Source organism: Sorex araneus, chromosome 2 (genome assembly GCF_027595985.1).
Source record: "Sorex araneus isolate mSorAra2 chromosome 2, mSorAra2.pri, whole genome shotgun sequence".
In the NCBI taxonomy this organism is placed as follows: Eukaryota; Metazoa; Chordata; class Mammalia; order Eulipotyphla; family Soricidae; genus Sorex; species Sorex araneus.
The window spans coordinates 26,308,439-26,332,157 of NC_073303.1; the positions used below are offsets into that span (position 1 = coordinate 26,308,439).

At 47.8% G+C, this 23,719-nt stretch overlaps 2 protein-coding genes and 1 pseudogene across 7 annotated transcripts in view; 2 read left to right on the top strand and 1 right to left on the bottom strand.

Moving 5' to 3' along the window:
* ANKS1A (ankyrin repeat and sterile alpha motif domain containing 1A) overlaps positions 1–12,896 on the bottom strand; it is a 190,078-nt gene extending 177,182 nt beyond the window's left edge. For 4 of the 6 annotated variants that reach the window (XR_008628449.1, XR_008628448.1, XM_055125256.1 and 1 more), the window contains exon 1: positions 12,646–12,896. Coding sequence is in view for 4 of the 6 variants with exons in the window: in XM_055125256.1 (XP_054981231.1) it covers positions 12,646–12,851 (206 nt within the window). In the remaining 2 variants the exon portion in view is untranslated. The remainder of the gene's footprint in view (positions 1–12,645) is intronic. The other 2 variants (XM_055125258.1, XM_055125257.1) reach the window with 2 other exon arrangements.
* A 1,506-nt stretch (positions 12,897–14,402) lies between these two features.
* On the top strand, positions 14,403–23,494 carry TAF11 (TATA-box binding protein associated factor 11). The gene is made up of 5 exons (XM_004617643.2): positions 14,403–14,661; positions 17,055–17,203; positions 21,671–21,758; positions 22,233–22,329; positions 22,834–23,494. The coding sequence occupies exons 1-5, from the start codon at positions 14,488–14,490 to the stop codon at positions 22,962–22,964; spliced, it is 639 nt and encodes a 212-aa protein (XP_004617700.1). The 5' UTR covers positions 14,403–14,487; the 3' UTR covers positions 22,965–23,494.
* LOC129402889 (U6 spliceosomal RNA) lies at positions 17,742–17,838 on the top strand (annotated as a pseudogene).
* Positions 23,495–23,719: the final 225 nt, after the last annotated feature.

Consider the following 23,719-nt stretch of genomic DNA (forward strand, 5'->3'; position numbering starts at 1 on the left):
TCAGGGGACTATATGGGATGCTGGGGATTGAACCTGGGTCAGCCATGTGCAAGGCACACACACACCCTACCCGCAATACTATTGCTCTGGCCCCAAAAGTGCCACTTTTTCTACCTTTTCCCAGGTAAGAATAGCTTGCAAATTATTTCCAAAAATAAAATATCCCTTAGAAAATTTAAATTGCTAACACGTGAAAAAAAAACATTCTTAATTGCTGAGCCAGAAAGAGCTCCCCAGGCTGAGCACACGCACTGCATGACAGAGGCTAGGGTCTGATCCCTAGCACCGCATTACACATCAAGCACAGGACCCCACGAGCACCACTTGGATGTGGCCCCAAAGTCAAAAAGAAAAAACAAAATAAAATCACCAAGGGCTGGAGCGATAGCACAGTGGTTGGGCTTTCGCCTTTCACGCAGCCGACCCCAGTTCGATTCCTCCACCCCTCTCGAGAGCCCAGCAAGCTACCAAGTATCGAGCCCGCGAAGCAGAGCCTGGCAAGCTACCCGTGCATATTGGATATGCCAAAAACAGTAACAATAAGTCTCTCAATGAGAGACGTTACTGGTGCCCGCTCGAACAAATCGATGAGCAACGGGATGACAGTGACTGACAGTGTGACTGAAATCACCAAGAGTCACCACAGACACACAGACGGATGCAAGCCTATATATATCTATATGTTCATATAGATATAGAGAGATAGATACTCTTTATTGCAGTGTTGAGGGTTGAACTTTAAACATGAAAAAAGTGTACTCTAATACTGAGTTACACTACTGACCACAAAGTTAACCTACGTTTTCCTATTTAATATTTTTTCGGGGGGTGCCACACCCAGTGATGCTCTGGGGTCATTACCGAAAGTGTGTAGGGAAACTTTGGTGCCAATACTGAACCCAGGCCTCTGGCATATAAAGCATGCACTCAGCCCACTGAGCTCTTTCTGGCCCCAAAGTTCATCTTCCTAATCCTAGTAAAGACATGCACTTAAAAATGCCTTCCAAGATAAACTGATAAACATGATAACCTTTCAGTACCTGTATTGCAAACTACAATGCCTGAAGGGGGTGGGGGAAGAGAGAAAGAGGAGAAAGAAAGAGGGGGAAGGGCGGGGGGGGGAGAGAGAGAGAGAGAGAGAGAGAGAGAGAGAGAGAGAGAGAGAGAGAGAGAGAGAGAGAGAGAGAGAGAGAAGACAGGCATCTGCCATAGAGGCAGGCTGAGAGATGGAGGTGGCAGGAGGAAAATTGGGGACACTGGAATTGGGGACACTGGTGATGGTAGCAAACGTACACTGGTGAAGGAACGTGTGTTGGAACATTGTACGAGTGAAACCCAATCATGAACAATTTTATAACTGTGTATCTTACGGTGACACAAAAAAAAAGAGGGGGGATGCCTTCCAAAGGTAAAAATTAATGCTACCAGTTATCAGTGAATACTCAGTAGATGCTGACAACTGGGAGCATTACTGGAGGGCCACTGCAGCCACAGAAAGGACTCACCCACTGGCCATCGTGCAGCATCCTCCCCTCTGCCGAGGCTATGTGAACCATGTCACACAACCGGCAGACTCGTCACAAGCAAGGAGAGCCACAGGCGCAGTCCTGCAGGAGTCGCACACTGTCCAGCTCAGAGGTGCTGCTAACTCCCTGCTCTTCGGAGCTAAGTTTAGAAGCCCTTTCCTTCCACGGAACATGAGGTTCCACGGACTCCTCTGCTCTGGGTTTTTTCCCGACATACCAGGTGATAGGCAGAGCTACCTCCTACCTCTGCACTCAAGGATCACTCTTGGTGGAGCTCGGGGGACCAACCGCATGTGGCATGTGGTGCTGGGGACTGAATCTGGGTGGGCCGCATGCAAGGCAAGTGCCCTGCCTGCTGTATTATTATTTTTTTTCTTTTTCCTTTATTTTTCTTTTTTCATCTTAACTAAGAACAGTGCTCTACAAAACTCCGAGGGCCCAGCACAAAGTGCTGTGAAACCAGTCAAGATGATGGAGCTGGATGCTGCCCCACCTAACAGCGGCCAAGACCTCAGAAGCAAAATCTTGAAGGCCCCAATCAATCACTACCAGAATGAAAACCAAGGAAGTGGTTGCAGGTACTGCTATCATTTTAAATGGACTCTAACAGCTGGAAGGGGGCTGGGTGGTATAGTGCACACCTTGCTAAATGAGCCCTGGGTTCAATCCCCAGTACTGCAAGAAAAATGGCCACTGGTTAATTAAATTAACTCCACAGATAAAGCATTTTTATGGTCAGCCACTGGGGAACTCCAGGCCAAGGCTAAAGGCCCTGACCTCTCACTCCCACTTCAAACACATAAAAACAGTGGATAAAATGACAAAATGGGGCCAGAAGTATACTACAGCAGCTTGGGCGTTTGCAGTGCACACGACCGATGCAGATTTGATCCCCAGCATCTCATCTGTTCCCCCGGGCACGGCCAAGAGTGACCACTTTGAGCAAAGCCAGGAGCACGTCCTGAGCACAGCTGGGTGTGGCCCAAAAACAAAACAAACAAAATATGACAAAAGCCATGGGTTTTGTTCTTGTTGTCTTGTTTAGGGGCCACACCCCGGCAATTCTCAGGCTACTCCTGGCTCTGCATTCAGGGGTCACTCCTGGTGGAGCTCAAGGGACCATATGGGATGCCGGGATCCACCACCAGTGCCAGGCAAGCGCCGCCCTGCTACACCTTCTATCCAGCCCCCAGAAAGCCATGTTTTCCTATACTGTGGAGCTATAATAAAGAACGGGGTATACACAGCTCTCAAAACAGGCACTGAGAGCTGTATGCACAAGCTCTGAATCCTCAGGCAGAAATCAATAATAAAACAGAAAAACGTGCTCAGAGTGCTGAGTAAGAGATCATTCAACTGTGTCTTCACTGCTTATATCAAAAAGTGTGACAACAGGGCTGGAGAGATAGCACAGCGGGTAGGGCGTTTGCCTTGCACGCGGCCGACCCGGGTTCAAATCCCAGCATCCCATATGGTCCCCTGAGCACGGCCAGGGGTAATTCCTGAGTGCAGAGCCAGGAGTAACCCCTGTGCATCGCCAGGTGTGACCCAAAAAGCAAAAAAAAAAAAAGTGTGACAACATAGGGCTGGACACAGAGTACACGGTAAAGCATTGCTTTGCATGCAGTCAACTCAACTTCAATCTCCAGTACCACATACGATCCCCTGAGCACCACCAGGAGTGATTGATTCCTGAGCACAGAGCCAGGAGTAAGCCCTGAGCACCGCCAGCTGTAGCCAAAACCAAAAACAAAGAAAATTAGAACACTCGATTTGCAGATGAACCCAAATAAGCTGGGGAGTCATTAGTAGAAATACCACTCAAGTAAAATAGACACACACCACCACTTCATTACGAACCATTTCAACAACTTTCCATACTAAAGTAAAATAATCAATGTCTAAATATCTCAGTGTATTTTTTAAAAGGTCCTTACTGAGAAGTTATATTTAAATATATAGGACTGCAATGATATTTACAAAGCAATGTTAAAATCCTAAAGGCTCATTGGGCCTCTCTAAAAGACTATTAGAAAACTAATTTCACCTGAAAGCTGGTAAGTAAGGGGAAAGAATCTAGCATTTAATTAAACTTTCCTGCGTAAACTATACCTCAGGGTAACTAAGTGATTGGTTGATAAGAGGTTTCTCTTTAAAAGTTATTCCTGTTATTAAGCAAAAAGGGTAAAACAGAATGACAACATTGTCATTTTGCAAACCTAATTAACTCGTGGGTCTAAGGCAGTGATGCAATGGCTGCCAATATCCAACATCACAAAAGACTGCCCACCACAAGTATACAACAGCCCCAAGAAGAAATCCTGTGAAAAATTTTGAACCTGAATCAGATTGAGCTTCCAGATCTGGTTCCTGGCCTATGGGAAATACAGGTGAGAGATGAACAGGCTAACTGATACCTCAAAGATGCAATTAGCAAATCCCAGATCGGAAAATGAGGCAAAGGACCATTGCTCTTCAATAAAAATGGAAAGAGAAAAAAGTGGCAGTAATGAAACGTATACTTTATTACATTTTTGTTTGTTTGTTTCAGGGCTGTATCTGATGGTGTCAGGGCTTACTTCTGGCTCTGCATTCAGGGTCAAGTGTATGTAAGAAGTTATCCTACCTGCTGTTCTATCTCTCCAGACCCTGAAAACACATTTTCTAAAGTAAAGAGTAAACTCACTTGACTATAAAATCTGATTTAAACTAATATGAAGTTGTTTCACGTTTATCCCACTTGGTATGATTAGTTACTAGCTCTACTGTAGAAACAGAAGGCTTCAGAGTGGTGGGTGCCCCATATATCGTAGGGGTTCAATTATCAGCTCCCAAAATCTGCAAAAGTCTAAACCATATTTAGCACCAAAGTTCTAGACATAAGATTACAAATCTCTCAGTTTGTGACTTTGCCACAAATTACCATATTTAAGCTTTAAAAACTGGAACTCATGAGTTGCGGATGTAGCTCAGCGGTTGAGCAGTTGCCTTGCACGGAGGAGAAGGAGGAAGAAGAGGAGGAAGAGGAGAAAGAAGAAGGGGAGACTCAGACTTAAAGGGTGGGCACCTCTGCTAGCAATTATTACAAATTTTTTAGTGGCAGCATCAATTAGCACAGGGGTTAAGGTGCTTTTCTTGCATGCAGCTGGCCCCTGCTTGCATCCACAATACCTCATAAGGTCCTCTGAGCACTGCCAGGGGTCATTCCTGAGCACAGAACCAGGAGTAACCCGTGAGCACCCCAGGGCGTGGCCCCCAAAATTTTGTAAAAGGTTCCTGGAGCCATACAGATAGTCCAACAGGCTGAGCCCATGCTCGGCATGGGGGAGCTACAGTGGTCTCAATAGTGGTCTCTGAGCACCACTGGGCGTGAGCCCCGAACAAACAAACAAATAAAAAATATGTCTTTAACAAACAAGATTATCATTTCAGATTTATCACAGGTAGCAAGCCCCGGGCTGCCATCAAAGGACCCTGGCTGAGGTACCATGCCCTCAGCATGTTCCAACAGAGTTACTGTGGGACCTTCCTCTCTGACTAGCTCTGGTGGCGCTGCTTTGGGAGACAGGCTGGATCCCAGAGGTCACAAGGCAGAGCCGGGTCAGAGCCTGATCACGAGTGGCCATCCTCAAGCCTGGAGCATGCCACTGTTCTCAACAGTGACAACAACATCACAAGCCAACCAGAGACAACTTGACTCGTTAAGATTCTTTTTGATTTGTAAAGTAAACAAACTTGATCTACAAATTACTGAGAAAGGATACATATGAAGCCGTACCATGTAATTTCCAGTATTACTCCCATTAACACGAACCACACCAAAGTTACTTGGAAATGTCCTATGAATGTAATGATATGATTTTCAGTACCACAGGAAGGCTCCCAGTAATCTTTTGGAAATCACTGTGGGGAACGTTTTCTGAGATCTCTCCAGAACAGACCGAGTTCTTACCCGCCGCAGAGCCTAGCACTTCCAAGAATGAACTCTCCACTATCTACTTTGGGGTTTCCCTTGGTGTCTTTGGGTTATGAAACCCAGCAATTTACTGTCCCTACAAAAGAGCAGGGCAGGAACAGCTTTAACTTCCTCTCCGCAAATCGAAATTCACAGCTGTCTGGGGTGAACAAACCAAGGAGAACTTTTGGAAGGGATTTTTCTGGCCAAGGATACAACTTTCACTGAGACCAAAACCTTCCAGGCGAAGAGAACATGCTGAATCTAACTGGAAACAAATCAAATTCTTCAGACCACAAGACTATCTGTTTCCTGCCTCTAATTCCTGCAACTAAGAAGATTAAAAAACCAAACTTTAATTGCAGGACTCACAAAAAGAGAGCCATGACTTATCAAACTTCTGTTACATTATCTTTTACTACAAGTAGATGACCAAGGAAGTTTAAAATTAGACACTTTCCGTGCTCGCTTCGGCAGCACATATACTAAAATTAGACACTTTCCCAAAAACTTTTTTTTCTTTTGGTTTCTGGGTTTCACCCGGCGATGCACAGGGGTTACTCCTGGCTCATGCGCTCAGGAATTGCTCCTGGCAGTGCTCGGGGGACCATATGACATGCTGGGAATCGAACCCAGGTTGGCTACGTGCAAGGCAAATGCCCTACCCGCTGTGCTATTGCTCCAGCCCCGAAAAAACTTTTTTGTTGTTTATTTTAGTTTTGGAGCCACACCTGGCTCGTGCTCAGGGATTACTTCTGACATCGGGGCTCAGGGGACCATATGGGCTATTGCTACCCAGGTTCAATACCCAACTCCCCAGATGGTACTCCAAGCCCACCAGGAGTGATCCCTGTGCACAGAGCCAGAAGTCCGAAGCATAGCCAGTGTGGCCCAAAAACAAAAAACAAAAAAAAGAAAGAGAAAACCTTTTGAGAGGGTCAGTCAGGGGATGTGGGTTAGGAAGAATGTCTATCTTGCATGTGTGAGACCATGAGTTTAATCTTTGGCATCCCCCACATCACCCAGTGACATCCTCAGTAATGCCCTTTGACCCCTGGCACCCAAACAAGTGTTCAAGCCCCAAACATTAAAACAACAAAGAGATGAGAGAAGAAAAAAAAATTAAAGTTTCAAAAAAGAGAATTAAAGCTGTCCTTATTGAATTACAGAGGCTTAGCAGGAGAGCCCAAAACTGCTATTGGGTAGCTGTGTTCTATTTTGTTATTGTGCTTTTACATTCTCTTTGAAGAGCAGAAACTTAAACAAGCGCCATGAGATCCTTCTTCCAGAAGCTGCATGCCACGCCCACATCCTTACAAGGCCACCCTCCTCCTTAGGATGTTAAAATCATTTTGCTCAAAATAGACACATTCAAAGAAATCTAACACAATAGAACAAAATAAAAGGGTTAGCATGACAAAAAAGGGCTGTCAAGTCATAATTTTCAAGCTACAGAACCATGAAGGAGGAGGAGTGGGGAGGGAACTAAAAGACATAAAAGCAATAAAATGGTCACACTACTTTTCTGTTTGAGGCCACATCCACAAAAATAAGGGGGGGGGGGACAGAAGGTAAGTGAGTGGCTTAGGTAAGCATCCATGGTTGGTGTGCAAACTTAATCAATGATACTGCACGTGTATCAAGAGGCTCCTGACCACCCACTGGGCCCATCCCCTAGCCCCACCCCCTATCTGGAGCTCTCAACAAGAGAAAAAAAAAAATTTTAAGAAAGAAAAAGAAATTGTGACTCTCTTCAGAAAGGTCGTTAAATAAATGTCCTTTCTTCTGACCTTTGTAAAACTTGTTAGTGTCCCCAAATGGGAAGTCCGTTTTTCAAATGTTTTCATGTTCTTATTCCCTATTTTGTATCATTGAGAAACTCGGTCTTTATTCAGGGTGGGGGCAGTGTGCCAGGAACCCAACCCAGGTGCGCACACATGCAAGAAAAGTGCTCTTGGGGGCTGGAGCAATAGCACAGCAGGTAGGGCGTTTGCCTTGCACGTGGCTGACCCGGGTTCGATTCCCAGCATCCCATACGGTCCCCCAAGCACCGCCAGGAGTAATTCCTGAGTGCATGAGCCAGGAGTAACTCCTGTGCATCACCGGGTGTGACCCAAAAACCAAAAAAAAAAAAAAAAAAAAGTGCTCTACTGTTACACTACATTCCAGGCCCTTTAGGTAAGTTTTTTGATGGTCCCCGACCACCACCACTCTACCCCGCCTCCCCCAGCAACACCCCTCCCTAAAGGGTAAAGCAAAATTTCCTTAGAGATCATAGCCACGTGACTGCTACTGTCTCTATGTTTTCAGATTTCCCCAGCAAGCCTCCTTGGCTTTTTACACACTTTTCTCATGCTGTAGAAACTAAGTATGAAATTTTCCTAAACAATGACACAATCAACTCCTCAATGACTGTCTGGCTGAGTCTCCCTGTGCTTCTAAATCCTCAGGAATATAGGACCCTTGACATCACTTACATAATTCACCTACACCACCAGTATTTGGCTCACAATTCGATTGATAGTTTTAAGTTATAATACAAGATATGATATTTTCTTTTAAGACTTCATTTTCTTGGATCTTTTTTCCTTTTGGCTGTAGACATTCTTTTTTAACCCAAATGTTACTGCACTCTCCATAGAGAAGTCGCTTTCCTGGAAATAAAAGTTTTATGATAACCATAAGCATATCAAACTCCCCATATCAAACTCCAATTTGGGCTGTTTCCCCCCACTTTTATTTTTTATATTTTTGGTCACCGTGAGATTATAAAGTTATTCATTATTGAGTTTCAGGGTTTTGTTTTGGGGCCACACCTGGCAGTGCGCAGGACTCAATCGTGGCTCAACTGGGGTGGGGGCAGTGCCAGGAACCCAACCCAGGGCCTCACACGGGCAAGGTAAGTGCTCTATTGTTACACTACATTCCTAAGCCCTTTGGGTAAGTTTTCTGATGGTCCCCCCCCACCTCCACAACTCTACCCACTTAACTGGGGAGGGGGCAGTGCCAGGAACTGCACCCAGGGATCACTCCTGTCAGGCTTGGAGACCCACAGAAGGTAGCAGGGATGGTACCCAAGTCAGCGGCGGGTAAAGCAAACACCCTACCCACTGTAATACTGCTCTGACACTCTTTTTACTTTTTAACTTGGGTTCTGTAGGGACTAGACACTTTAGACAAATGATAATCTTTTTCCTTTGGGAGGGAGGTACATCCAGCAGTGCTCAAGGGACCATGCAGTACCAGGTAAGGAGCCCAAGTCTCCTTCCCGGAAGCATGCACCCTAGCCCTGTAAGCCAGCCCTACATCTATACCCTTTTATGCAACAACAAAATAAATCTCTGGATCATTTTCAATAGAAATAATTCTCTCCTACTTTCATGAGCGAAATTTGATTTTTGGGGCTAGGAGAGATAGTGGAGTTGTTAAGTCTCTTGCCTTGCAAATAGCTAACCTGGGTTTCATCTCCAACACAAGCCCTGCCACAAGTTAGACTTGAGTACAGAGACAGGAGCAGACCCCAAGCACTGCCAGGATGTGGCAGAGTGAGAGAAAGAGAGAGAGAGACAGACAGACACACAGACAGACACAGAGAGAGATTTTTTTCTCTTTTTTTTTTTTTCTTTTTGGGTCATACCCAGCGATGCACAGGGGTTACTCCTGGCTCATGCACTCAGGAATTACTCCTGGCGGTGCTCGGAGGACCATATGACATGCTGGGAATCGAACCCGGGTCGGCCACGGTGCAAGGCAAATGCCCTATCCGCTATACTATCGCTCCAGCCCCACAGAAAGAGATTTGATTGTTTCGATAGCAGAGAGCAATAATAAACAGAAATATAGAACTCAGCTATAGTATAAGGATGTTTGGGACTTAAACAAGCAGCAGAGGGCTAGATATATCCTTATGTTACTGTTAGGCTAGATTTTAATTGCTTTTTCTATCTTTTATCAATCTGTTGTAAAAATATGCCCACACCCCTCCGCCCATAAATGTTAGGAGGGAACAGACCATGTGTCAGGGGAGGGGCTGATTCTGACAGAGCACCAACTGTGTGCAAAGTCGGAAATAAATTCTGCGATGTGACTAGCAGTCAGCCTGGCAAGCGGAGATGATCGGTATACATTTGGCAACTGAATGGCATTAACGTGCCTGCCTGAGCAGGTCTTCTCCCTTATTTATATTACTAATCTGCCCTGTCTTGGAAAGCAGACACCCCAGCATGAAAGAACGGCATTTAAGATGAGCATGGCACAGTACGTGGCACGAAGCAGGGAGAGGCAAAAGCAGGACAGCTTACAGCGCTCACTTACAATGCGCCAGTATTCGGTTTATACACACACTATCCAAGACACATTACTTATAACGCAGATCAGACAGTGCCCATTCTGCAGGTGCTGGAACTGAAGCTTAAAGGGATGGCATTTGGAGCAACTCACGCAGGAGACAGCAATGGAATGGGAATCTGGGAACAAGAGCTCTAATGTACAAAAATATACTGTCTGAATCCATGGAAATAGGCACTGGTTGGAAGTAAAAGTTCAAACCATTTTTCTTTTCCTAGTAGGAGTCTTCTTTGTTGATTTTCTGATCCTCAGGCCTATTCTCAATTGATAAGGGTCACTAAATGTCAAAAGTTTACCAACAAGTCAAAATCACAAGTTACCAAAACTAGGCAAGCGAAGTATGAGTGAGTTGATGAGCTTGTGCACCCTTCCAATGACGGCTTTCAAAGTAGAAGCTGGAGAGACCTGTGTGCATTACCGCCCTGAGGGAGGGCTTTGGGATACCAGGGAAGAGGTGGAGAAGACCCCGCATGTGATTCATGAAAAGCAGAGACTTTGTGAAAGGGGGAGGTAGGGACTAGGTTATCAAGACAAATGAATAGACATAGTGTCCATTTGCAACATTTATATCCATTGAGGCCAAAAGCTCCTGCCCAGGCAGGCTGTACTTACTTGGTCACTAAAACCACCAAAAGAGAAGGAAGACAGTGGTTCTCCAGGGTAGGCAATTCAACCGCCAAATCTGTAGCTCAGATTCTGCAACGCTTGAAAAAACACTCCTAGAGGTCCTAGAGGTGGAGAGCCCGGGCACCCTCTATCCAACCCCCAAAAAAGGAGGACATGCTGACCTAGGATTATTTAAATGCATGGTCTCATTTGTGCAGAAATCTTTCGCCAGGCTGAAGTAGCATCACGTCTAATTAATGACACGCCTGCTCTAACTAGCGCCTGCAGATCCTCCCTGCCCTGAGGAGTCTGCAGGAGACCTGGGCAGTACTCGTGTGTGCAGCAGGCGCAGAAACAAGTCCGGAGCCGTCAACTCTCTTGTGCAGGCAACGGAGACACCGTCCACTCTTGCCAACAGAGACTGGATATATTAGTATGAGGCCCCAAGTAAAATCGTGGTGCTCGACCAAGAGTTCTACGTCATATTTAATTAACTACGTGATAGCTAGATAGTCAAATTTCAAGTTTCCAAGTGAGCACTGAGAGTCACTGGATCTGCACTTGAAGGCAGAGATGATGTCTAAGTTCCAGTTCCCACCACGCTCTACTGGGGCTAAGGTGTCTGGAGCAAAACTCCAAACACTGCTGCTCTCACTCATCCCAGTCCAGACAGGCGCCACCAAACTTCCCAAGTCTCCCTCCCCCTCTCCGACATCACAAGTGCAACAGCCTCAAAGGAACACGATGCATGCATCCGGCACTGAGCACCTACCTGTGAGTCCGCAGGTACTGACCAAGGGACTCACTAAAAACCGGAAGTGTGGCAGATATAATTAGTTCCCTAGACTGGGGCCCGATCACTCAGAACTCACCACCGGTGGATCTGCTCCATCACCACCAAATCCATCACCACCAAATCTTTCCCACTTTCGTGACTCCGCTCAGGAGGGGCGCACGTACAACATTCTCAGGGTACTTCATCATCCCAAATCCTCGAACCCTGGAAGTTAACTCGCCTCCTCCTCCAGGCCCGGATCTCATCTCCTGGGGATGTTTCAAGTCCCTGAACTAACAGCCACAGCAAGGCCATCAGTTTCTTTGGAAATTGATCACTCTCTGGCGCTACTCATCAGCTGATCCTGCGCATCAATCATCCACAGCACTGCTCTAGGAGGGGAGAAATCCTGACAGTACTGAGGGCTTGGTCTCCTATAAAAGCAGCTTACGGAAGGGGAAAACGTCCTCTGATTCCATATGTACCTGGGTTCACACCCAGCACCTGCCACCCAACAATCTCACGGAACCCTGGATGTCTCTGATCCTCGCTCACTCGAAGTGAAGTTACACAAACTAATGGGGAACAAAAGCAAACGAAGCCATTTCTAAATGAACTTCCACTTCTGAAGAAAAAAAAAAAAAAGAAAACCAACCACCTCAAAAGAACAAGGAAGGAAAAGAAAACAGGCTATGAAAGCGCTGCTGAACCAACACATTTCACGCACCCTGACAAAGCGCCCCCCCTCCCCATCCTTCCTCCAAATCCCCACGGCGCGACCTTTCCCCCCATCCCCGCGGCCCGGGATTAAAGTGTTTATGCAAACTGCAGACCTGGGGGAAAGTTTCCGCGCCCGCCCCAAGCGAGGCTCGGCGCAGCTTTGTCTCTGCGGGAGCTCCCGCCCCCCAGGGTGCCTGCGCCACCGCACACCCGAATCCAGCGGGGTCCGCGGCGGCGAGGTGGGCGCACCCCTCCGCACGAGAGGGGGGCTGCCGGGGGGAGCCCCGGGCGGCGAGACACCCCGAGCCGCCGGGAACAGACACAACAAAAGCCGGGTCCCGCCGGGCCCCGCGGGAGGCTCCGAGTTTCCCCGCGGACACCCGAGCGGGCGCGTTTCCCGCGGGGGGCGCGGACGGACGCGCGGTGCGTCGGGACCCCCCGCTCCGGGCTGGCCGCCGCGCCGCGACAGCTGGCACCCCGGGGCGGGCCGGGGTGCCGCCGCGCGCTGCCATGCGGCGGAGGCTGCCACCTGGGCACTCCCACCATTCTTCGCCGCCGGGAGGGCACGCGGGGCGAGGGGGATCCCCGCCGCCGCCCCGCCCGCCGCTCCCCCGGGCCCCGACGGCGCCGCCGACCCCCCGAGACGCGCGGAGGAGCCCAGGGGGCGCGGAGGGGGCGCCCCCGGACGGCGGCCCGGCCCCCCGCGCGGTACCCACCTGAGCAGACTGGAGAGAGGGTGGCTGGAGGATCCCAGGCCGCCGCCGCCGCCGCCGCCCCCTGAGCCGCCGCCGCCGCCCCCCGAGCCGCCGCCGCCGCCGCCGCCCCCGAAGCCTGAGGAGAGCCGCTTCCCGGACAGGAGCTTCTCCACAGCCGGGAGGTGCCCGGTGCGGGCCGCCTCCAGCAGCTCCTGCTCCTTCCCCATCCCCCGCGCCGCCGCCCCCTGGGCCCCCTCTCCCGGGCTGCCGCGGAGCCCGCTCGGGTGCCCAAACTTTCCGTCTCCGGGCAACGCACCCCCCAAACCGGCCGGGGACACCACCCCCCTCCCCCCCGCCTTTTTTGCCCCCCGCCGGCGCGTCACTTCCGGGATCTGCGTCACGCGTCACCGCGCCCCCGGGCCCCGCCCCCGGGCCCCGCCCCCGAGCCCACCTAGCGGGGCGGGGCTCTGCGGCGGGCGCAGGTGGCTCGGACCCACCCGGGGCCGCGGCCCGCGGTGCCCGGAGAGGCCTCCGGGCCAGAGGGCGGAGTGTCGGGCGGGCACCTGCCCTGCAGGTAGACGGGAACACGCAGGGTCTACCTGGACGTGCCTCCGAAGTGTGTCCCCGGCCCGAAGGTTTGGGGAGCCCACGGGTTGGGAAATACGGTAATTTATTCTGGCCGTTAGAAACAAAGAGAGAAATGTGGTAACGCGCATCTACATTTCCGAGTCTATTCTTTCAGTAATCCTAAATTAAATTGGTAATGGGCGTGAGGGGTTAGTGGTAGAGTTCAGTGAACAAAACGCTCCTCTCCGTATCTCAGTGAAAGAAGAGTTTTTTTTTAATAGAAATATTCCCAGTTTTTTGTGCCCCCCCATCCCTAACGTGACTCGTCCAAACGGAATTTTACACGAAAGACCTCGCGCCCATAGGATTCGCTTCCTTGCTTTGATAAGATTAGCCAGCCAGGCAGCCATAAAAAGTCATGTGTGATGGTCACGAAGGTGGTTTCCCCAGGGCTAGGCTTTTCCATTGCACTCCGACTGTGCCGACCCCTGCGATTTCGCCCAAACGTGAGGAGTTCCACAACATAATTTGTGGTGGTGGTGCGGGACTGAGTTCTCCCTTGAGGAGAGGAAAAAAAAAAAAGTCAGGTTTATGAAACTGGCCTGGGTCTTAAGTCCCGGTGAATAAGAAAAAGTCATTTGAGTCGAAGAGGTTTTATTTCTGTCCCTTGGCATTGTTCCTGCCTCGGAGGAAGCACTCAATAGTCGTGGATGAATAGATTCATTGGCTAAATTCTGTTCAAGCAATGACTTTTATTAGGTGCTAGAAGAACGAAAGAGAAATGCTAGCAAGTTCGTGTGAACACTGCGAAGGGGCTCCGGACGATTGGAATGTACAAGGCTGGGCACAGGTGGCCTCCCGGCTCTCCAGGTAAGCGGATTCCAAGATACAGATTTGCAGAGGGTTGACTTTTCTCCCGTCTCCGAACATGAATGGGAAAAGCTGGTTAATGACGGGATTTAACTGGCGTTGCGTTTTTGGAAAGACAGAAGGAGGGGGGAGGCGGGGGAGGAAAAAGATCTTCCGTAAACAATACAGCTCTCCTTTACAAACGCTGGCTTCCCGGCACCGAGAATCCACGATCGCACTCCACACCCTCAATTTTCCCTCTCCCAACCGCTATCAAATCAGAGTAGACGGGAGCGCTGAAGCCCTCTGCGCGCGCCTCAGACTGTCCTCTCCGGGGCGCCGTAGGGTGACGTCATCGCCGCGCGACCGGGGCCGCGCTTTCTCGGCCGCCCCGCGGCGCGCGCCTCCCGGGCTCCCGAACGCCGTGGTGGTCTCTGGCCCTCGGCGATGGAGAGTAAGTGCGAATCTCCCGCGGAGAAGGGTGAAGACGCTGGGGAGTCGGGGGAGGCGGCTGCTGCAGCCCCCGCAGCCCCCCGGGCTGCGGACACGGACGGAGTTCCGGAGGAGGCGGACGCGGACGGGGACGGCGACCCGAAGGAGGCCGTGGCCGAGGAGGGCGAGGTGAGGAGGGATGCGCGGACGGGCCCGGAGAGCGCCCCGAGCTCCGGCCCGCGCGCGGCCGCCTGGCTGCTGGGGTCTCGCCCGGGCTGCCACGACGCCACCTGGTCGCGACAGTGACCGAGGTCTAGAGCCGTGGAGGGCCGGGCACTGGGGGGTGGAGGGGCGGCGGCAAACACTTAACCTCCCCGTCTTCATTCCCCGCCCCCCCCCCCGCCCCCCGCAATCTGGAACCTCGGGGGCGGTTCCGGAGACCCCAGTAGAGGCCAAGCAATTGTCATCTCTGCCCGGAGGCAGTGAACGCCTCCTAAGGGGGCTTCCCACGGCTGTCTGGTCAGTCCCCGGCACCACCCCAGCCCAGCCGGAGTGGACCCCCGACTACCACAGGGTGTCGCCCCCAAACAAAACGAATCCCGCAAAAAGCATCTTGGTTTTCCTCGTGAGGAAACTGGGACCCGAAGTAAACCCTTGGCCTTGGTCCGAGCCAAAGCTGCCAGGATTCCCACGGTGCTTTTCACCGTCTTCCGTGTTCCTGAACACAACTTGGTCGCTCTTAAACACGGCTTTGCCTCACAGTCCATCAACGCTAACCAGAGCTAACGGGGAGATTTGTTAAAGGGTTCCAGCTTTAGTCACTATCTTCCCCTCTGGGGTGACTGTTGCCGGCGACCTGGGTATAAGTGTCAGGGGTTCTCTGTAGCATAACATGCCACGCCCATTAAATTGTGTCACCTTACAAACTCTGCAGAGGGGCTGGGACAATAGTTGAGTGGGTAGGGCACTTGCCTTGCATGTGGCGGACCTGACTTGGATTGCCAGCATCCCATATGGTCCCCCAAGTACCGCCAGGAGTAATTCCTGTGTGCAGAGCACCGGGGTGTGGCCCCCAAAAAAAATAAACAAAAAAGCTAGAACTCAGCAGAGTTGCCTGTTTGAGGATCAGTCAGAATCTCTGAGTTCTCTGGGTTCCATTTCTAGAGAGAATGTTGGGATCTTATTACTGTCATCTACTTAATAGACTGGGGTGCAAACATTAGCACTGTAGCACTGTCGTCCAGTCCTGTTGTTCATTGATTTCTAGAGCAGGCACCAGTAACGTCTCCATTGTGAGACTTGTTACTGTTTTTGGTGTATTGAATATGCCATGGGTAGCTTGCCAGGCTCTGCTGTGCGGGCAGGATATTCTCGATAGCTTGCCGGGCTCTCTGAGAGGGATGGAAGAATTAAACCCAGGTCGATAGCAAACATTAGATTAAACGGAAATAGCCTTGGGGCCAGAGCGATAGTATAGCAGGTAGGACACATGCCTTGCAAGCAGCAGAACCCGCAGCCAACCTGGTTTGATCTTGGGCCAGGAGTTAGCCCCCAGCACAGCTGCCTGTGCCCCTCCCCCTGGAAAAGATCGTATATATGGAAAGAGCCTTTTACAGTATAAAGTTGCTTAGAAAATGATAGATCCCAACTATCCAAAATGAGAAAGAACTTTTAGAAAAAAGAAAAAAATGTCTTTAGACAAATGTCAAGGAGCCAGGGGTGTGATTCCCTGGGTGAAGGACCTGGGTTTGATTCCTAGCACAGCTAGCAAAACTTGCTCCATAAATAACCTCAGGACAAAAACACTTAGAAATTGGTCATGCAAGGCTGGAGAGATAATACAGTGGATAGGGTGCTTGCCTTGTATGCAGCCGGCCTGCTTCTATCACGGGCTCTCCATATGTTCTCCTGCGTCCCACCAGGAATTATCCCTGAGTGCAGAGCCAGGAATTAGCCCTGAGCACTGCTGGGGGTGATCCCTCCCAAATTAAAATAATAAAAATAAAACTTGATCATACATTAGACCACCAAAAAATATGTAGTTTAGAGGCAGAAGAACTGGATGAAAGGACCCGACCCTCCAAAAGCATGAGATCAGGAGAATGGATTCAAGAAGAGTAGTTTCCTGATCATTGGCATTTCATTGTCCTTTGTTTACAAGGGATACTAGAGCTGTGATCAGAGTCACACATTCTGATTTTTTTTTTGGAGGGGGGCCCATACCTGGCACTGCTCAGGGTTTGTCCTGGCTCTGTGCTCAGGGATTACTCCTGGAGGGGCTCCAGAGACCATTTGGGGTGCCAGGAATCGAACCCAGGTTGGCCACATATAAGGCAAGCACCCTGTTCACTGTGCTATTACTCCAGCCCCCATTCATCCTGATTTAACTGGTTTCCTTTCCACGGCAGGTTAGAAACTGCATTAGGAAAGATAGTGTATGTTATGCTTGATGGTACAGTCAATATCTAGAACCAGAAAATTGAACAAATATCTTACTCTGTAATGAGGTTGGCTTCTTACCATGTCCAGTCTGGAAAGCACGCCACACCAGTTACATTAAAGGGTTTCTTTCATTTTCTCAGCTCAAGAGTCAGGACATCTCAGATTTAACAGCAGCTGAAAGGGAAGACCCATCATTACTTACTCCTGCAGCCAAAAAACTGAAAATAGATACCAAAGAGAAGAAAGAGAAGAAGCAGAAAGTGGATGAAGATGAGATTCAAAAGATGCAGTAAGTCATTTTCGGCTCAGTGTATGTATTTTCACGGTCTTTAAATTTTTTGCTTTTTTAAACTCAAAGCAATACATTATGTACATTATAGAAAATATAAATAGGGGCCGGAGAAATGGTACAGTTGGTAAGGCAGTTGCCTTGTATGCAGCTGACTTGGATTCAGTTTCCAGCATCCCCTATGGTTCCTGAGCACAACCAGGAGTAATTCTGAATGTAGAGCCAAGAGGAACCCCTGAGTATTGCCAGGTGTGACCCAAAAAGAAAAAAAGAAAATATAGATAATAAACAGCTTACCACCCAAGATAAGTGTGGTTAATATTCAAATACGGGGTCTTCTAAGGTTTTTTCTATACATTTATGTCTCTGCATACCAATGAAATACGTTTTTCCAAAGTTGTTAAATACTGTTTGTAAATTTTCTCACACTATATATAGGTAGATGTTTTCCCTTGTGATGTTCACACTATCTGGGCAAATGTTTTCCATGAATAACTCTGCATTAAGGTAGTTTTCTTTAAATACAAATAGTGGCCGTGCTTGCTTCAGCAGTGCATGATTGCAAGGATACAGAAAAGATTCACAAGGCCCCTGCGCAAGGATGACACGCAAATTCTGAAATGTTCCACATCTTTAACAAATTTTAAAAATCCAGAAAAATAAAATGCAAATAGTAGAACAGGAGAGATAGTACAGCGGGTGCTTGCCTTGAATGCAGATCACCCAGGTTCAATTCCCAAGCCCCACCAGGAGTGATCCCTAAGCACAGAGCCAGGACTAAACCCTGAACACCAGCAGATATGGGCCAAAATCCAGTAGTAAATAAAAAGCAAGTCATGGGACTGGAGTTGTAACACAGGGCTTGGGCTGCCTGACTGGGTTAGATCCCTAACACCACTTGACTCCAGCATCACTGGGTGTGGCGTGGGTGCTCCCGGTCCCCAGCACAGTGTGGGGTAGTCTGGCACCACGAACCCAGACAGCACTACCATCCTTGGACCCTTGCATCAAACTGTCAGCCCTTGAGGCAGCGTATCACCAGAAATCTGAAGCCCCTTGAGCTCCACTCAGGAATCCAAAAGCAAAATTTTAAAGTTTTATTATGTTTAATCAGCTTAATCAATGGCTGAATAAATAGCAGTACTCCTACACTATATATAAAAAAAAAAAAAATTTCTTTTTCGGTCACACCTGGCGATGCTCAGGGGTTAGTCCTGGCTCTGTACTCAAGAATCACTCCTGGTATAGCTCGGGGAACCATATGGGATGCCAGGTATCGAACACGGTCAGCAGTGTGCAAGGCAAATGCTGTACCTACTGTATGACTCCAGCCCCCTCATTATATTTTATTTTTTGTTTTTCTCCCTTTTTTATTGAATCACCATGAGATAGACAATTTCAAAGTTTTTCATGATTAGGTTTCAGTCATACAGAGTTCCAACACCCATCCCTTTACCAGTGTACATTTCCCACCACCAAATGTCCCTGGTTTCTCTCCTGCCACCTCTCTGGCAAGCACTTTGCTTCTTTCATTCTTGTCCAGAGTGATCATTTCCAATTATCATTGTCATTTTGGTCTCTTCTCTGCCCTAACACTCTCCCTCACTTGTGAATATACCCTAGGGTATATTCCAACTGTGTGGATCAGTCCACCTGACCCGTGTTTCTACCGTCTTTGGGTATTAGTCTCATACTGTATTTTTTTTTATAGCCCACAAGTGAGTGCAGCCATTCTATGTCTGCCCCTCTCCCTCTGGCTCATTTATTTTATTCATCATGATACATTCTATGTCCATCCATGTGTGAGCAAATTTCATGACTTCATTTTTCCCAGTGGCTGCATAGTATTCCATTGTGTAGATGTACCATAGTTTCTTTATCCAGTCGTCTGTTCTGGGCACTCAGGTTGTTTCCAGATTCTGTCTATTGTGCATAGAGCTGCAGTGAACATAGGAGTGCAGATGGCTTTTCTGTACTTTGTCTTTAGACCCCCCAAGGTATATTCCCAGGAGTGGTATTGCTGGGTCATTATGGAAGCTCAATTTCTAGTTTTTTTGTGGAATGTCATTGTTTTCCATAAAGGCTGAACCAGTCAGCATTAACACCAGAATGAATGAGAGTCCCTTTCTCTCCGCATCCTTGCCAACCATGGTTGTTCTTACTCTTTTGATGTGTGCCAATCTCTGTGGTGTGAGATATCTCATTATCTTGATTTGCATTTTCCTGATATAGAGCATTTTTCATGTGTATTTCTTCTTTGAGGAAGTTTCTGTTCATTTCTTCTCCTATTTTTTTGATGGGGTTGGCTTTTTTTTTTTCCTTGAAAAGCTATACCAGTGCCTTATATATCTTTGGTGTTAATCCCTTTTTAAATGGGTGTTAGGTAAATAAATTTTCCCATTCTATGGGCTGTCTTTGTATCCTGGTCATTGTTTCTTTTGAGGTGCAGGAACTTCTTAGTTTAATGTAGTCCGACTTGTTTATCTTTGCTTCCACCTCCTTGGTCAGTGGTGTTTCAGCCTTGAAGATGATTTTTTCTTTTTTTGCTTTTTTGCTTTTTTTGGGTCACACCTGGCGCTGCTCAAGGGTTACTCCTGGCTTTGCACTCAGGAATTACTCTTGGCAGTGCTCAGGGGACCATATGGGATGCTGGGGATCGAACCTGGGTCGGCTGCATGCAAGGCAAACGCCCTACCAGCTGTGCTATTGCTCCAGCCCCTTGAAGATGACTTTAGCTTCAGTCTCATGGAGAGTTCTGCCTACGTTTTCCTCTACGTACCTTATGTATTCAGACATTTATGTTTTGTGATTGTAGAAGTATATAAAAGCCCAATATTTATAACTTAAAGTGCGGAAAAAGAAAGCCAATAACTGCCTGTAATCCCACCACCTGGACCTTAAGTACAAAATTTTTCAGATTCTTGTATTTTGGGGTCTGAGTGGGGAGCCCACACGTGGCAGTGCTCAGGGGCTACTCCAGGCTTTGTGTTTAAAGGGCCATGGACCATGCAATGTCAGGGATGGAAGCCAGAAGCCCCACAGGCAAAGCATTCACTCCAGCCCTTTGAGCTTTGTGGATCTCCCCCGGCCAATTTGATATGTATAGCTGAATATTTTCATGCCAGCAAATATACCAGAAATTATCATTTGTTTGGTTGGTCATATGAGAGGTGTTGGGGGAGTGAGAGGGAAAACACCATATGGCACCAAGGATTGAACCTCATGTAAATCATTATGGCTGAAATGTGGATAAACTAATTTAGCCGATCCCAATAGCTGTTCTGATTTGGGGGGTTTTCTTCTAATAACATAAATATGTTTGAGTATTTGCATACTTAGCTATTTACTTCCGAAGGTCAAATCCTAGCAGTGTAATTGCTAATTCAGACACTACAAACCTTCACAAAGGCTTTTCATACACATTTCCCAGTTCTCCAAAACAGGTGTTCATGTCTCTGTGTTCGCCCATCTCACTAAACTAACACTCATTTTTAATAATTGATTTATAGAAATGATATTTTATAAAAATGATTTATGTTTCAATCATTTTCTTTAGTTGATACTAATCTATTTTTTTCCTTGTGTTTTTTGTTTTTTGATTGATTTGGGGCTGGGAAGATAGGAGTGCCAAAGTGGTACTTTAGGGAGCTCATGGGCCATTCCTGATGATGCCTGGCTAAGAGAACGGGCATCAATGTGATGACCATCTGGATTACTTGGTCCATTCTGGTGGCAAGATTGTAGGGCCTCCAAGAGGTACACCTGGTGACACTTGGGGCACCACATGGTATCAGGGTGAGCCGCTGTACTATCTCCAGCCCTTTTTTCCTGGATCTTTATTGGCCATCGGTACCTGAATCTTTCTGTTCATATCATTTATTTGCTAAAACTGGCATGACTATCTTTTTAGAGGATTATATGTTATTAGTATTAACTTTTTTCCATATATTTTATAAATGTTGTCCCCTAAATTTGTTCATGTTTAAGACTGCTTTGAACATAAGTTTATATATTAAATTTTTAGCATCAATGTGAAGAGTAGTAAGAGTCATGAAGAGAGGCTAATATGATAAACAGTGTTGTACATCGACCCAATTTTAAGCTTTTGTTCTTGTTTTTTTTTTTCTTTTTGGGTCACACCTGGCAATGCATAGGGGTTACTCCTGGCTCTGCACTCAGGAATTACTCTGGCGGTGCTCAGGGGACCATATGGGATGCTGGGAATCGAATCTGGGTTGGCCGAGTGCAAGACTAACGCCCTACCTGCTGTGCTATTGCTCCAGCCCTAAGCTTTTGTTCTTGATGGAGAAAATGGTGTTTCACTTTTTCTTTAGTTCTTCATAAGATCTAGACTATTCCTAATTGAATCCCTAAAAGATAATTTCCTAATTGCCTGAGACTCACTTGTATTGACAAAATAACATAGCTTAAGCACCAGCCAACTTAATTATCTGCATCTTTGTCTAGGATCCTGGTTTCTTCTTTTTCTGAGGAACAGCTGAACCGTTATGAAATGTACCGCAGGTCAGCTTTCCCTAAGGCGGCCATTAAAAGGGTAAGGATGCACTGGGCTTCATTGCCATCACATACGAGAACTGAACTGTAATTAGAAGAGCAACGTGCTTTGGTATTTTGAAGTCAGATATTATGCAAATGGGTTTGGTTTTGTGTGCGTGCCATGGGGGATGGGGAGCCCGGGAGTGCAGGTTTGACGGCATCAGGGATCAAACCCAAAGTTTCATGTAAGCGAAACGCATACTCTGCCTCTGAGCTAGATCCCTGGCTGATTTGGGTGCATTATTTAGGCAGGGAAATAAAAATAGCCATCTGAATGATTTGGCCCAGTTTTGGGTTTGTATTCTGAGTTAGAGTCTCAGCTTATATAGTTCCTGACACATCTGAATCCATGTTTTAAAGGTCTCAATTTCAACACCTAGCCTTAGTAAACTCTTTCAGTGCAATCCTTTATGAGTGCATGTTCCCAAACCAGGCCTTGACTATCTTCACCTCTCTTTCTCCCTGCTCTCAGTTGATCCAGTCCATCACTGGCACCTCTGTGTCTCAGAATGTCGTGATCGCAATGTCTGGTATTTCCAAGGTTTTCGTCGGGGAGGTAGTCGAAGAAGGTGAGTATTAATGGTCCAGATACTAGCCTGACCATCCAGGGGTCTGGTTTTCAGACATGCCTGCCCTGGACTTATTGAGGCACCTGTGGGCGTCAGTCTCCATTTGCATTAGTGGTTGGCCAAGTGGGGACCAGGATCCTTGTATTTGGGGAGCAGGATCATTAATTCCACACAATAAAATTACAGTTAAGCTGCCACTGAGGCCTGCCATTGTGGTGTAGTGGAGCTGATCCCAAGGCCACGGGTCCAGTTCCTGTTCTTAAGTAGAAGTGTTTTTCTTGGTAAAGCCTGTTGTGGGTATGACACCACAGCTACAGTGTGTCTGCCGCATCACAGGACAGCCAGGATACATTTTATAGCCTATTAAGGAAAGTGCCTTAGTTTATTACCCTCGCAAATTAAGAGCAGCTGCCTAGAGAAGCGCAGGTGTCAAAAGGATGCTGTAAATCACAAGCTCTTCTGTGACCAAATACACTTTCTCCTTGCCCCTCCTCCCCCATTTAGCACTGGACGTGTGTGAGAAGTGGGGAGAAATGCCACCCCTGCAGCCCAAGCACATGCGGGAGGCTGTTCGGAGACTCAAGTCGAAAGGGCAGATCCCTAACTCGAAACACAAGAAAATCATCTTCTTCTAGCCAGAGCCTAGGAAGGCCCGAAGGAAGGAGGGTCCCAGACTTGGAGCTATGAGACTTTCTGCACTGGTGCTTGATTTCCACAGTCCTCCGAGGAATTCCATCATGGTTTTTAGTGTCTTCCTCAAAACTCGGATACTCACCACCACACCTAGAAGGCTCGCAGCCTATCTCACATTTGCATTGACTGAATATTGGATGCGGGGCATGTTGAGATATTGAACTATTTCTTGAATTGGTGGAAGAACAGTGCCAGGGCCTTAATCATCTTCTGGACAAGGGAGCTGCTTTCGGAGAAAAAACATTTCCAAGAAAGCATTGGCAGTTTCATATTGAAACTAGAAGTTGTGTGACTTGGGAGGTTTCTTATGTCTGGTTTGAGGTAGAATAAACCACTAGAAACTTTTGACTTGTGGTACTCTACCATGAAGAATATGGTGATAGCAGGAGTGGTGGAATAGTTTGTCCCAGGGAGCTTTTAAACTATTCCTGTGGATTTTGGTAAGTGATCATTAAATTTTTTTTCCAACTTACCTTTTGTGTACTCATTTTCTGTCTGGCTGGTTAAAATGGGGAGAAACTGGGGCTAAAGAGATGGCACAGCAGGTAGGGCGCTTGCTTTGCACACAGATAAACCCACATTCAATCTCTGACACCCCATCTGGTCCCCCAGCACACCAGGAGTGATCCCTGAGCACTGCCAGGTATGCCCTCCTCAAAAGGGCAAGGGGGTATTATTCACTTCTGAGTTTACTATC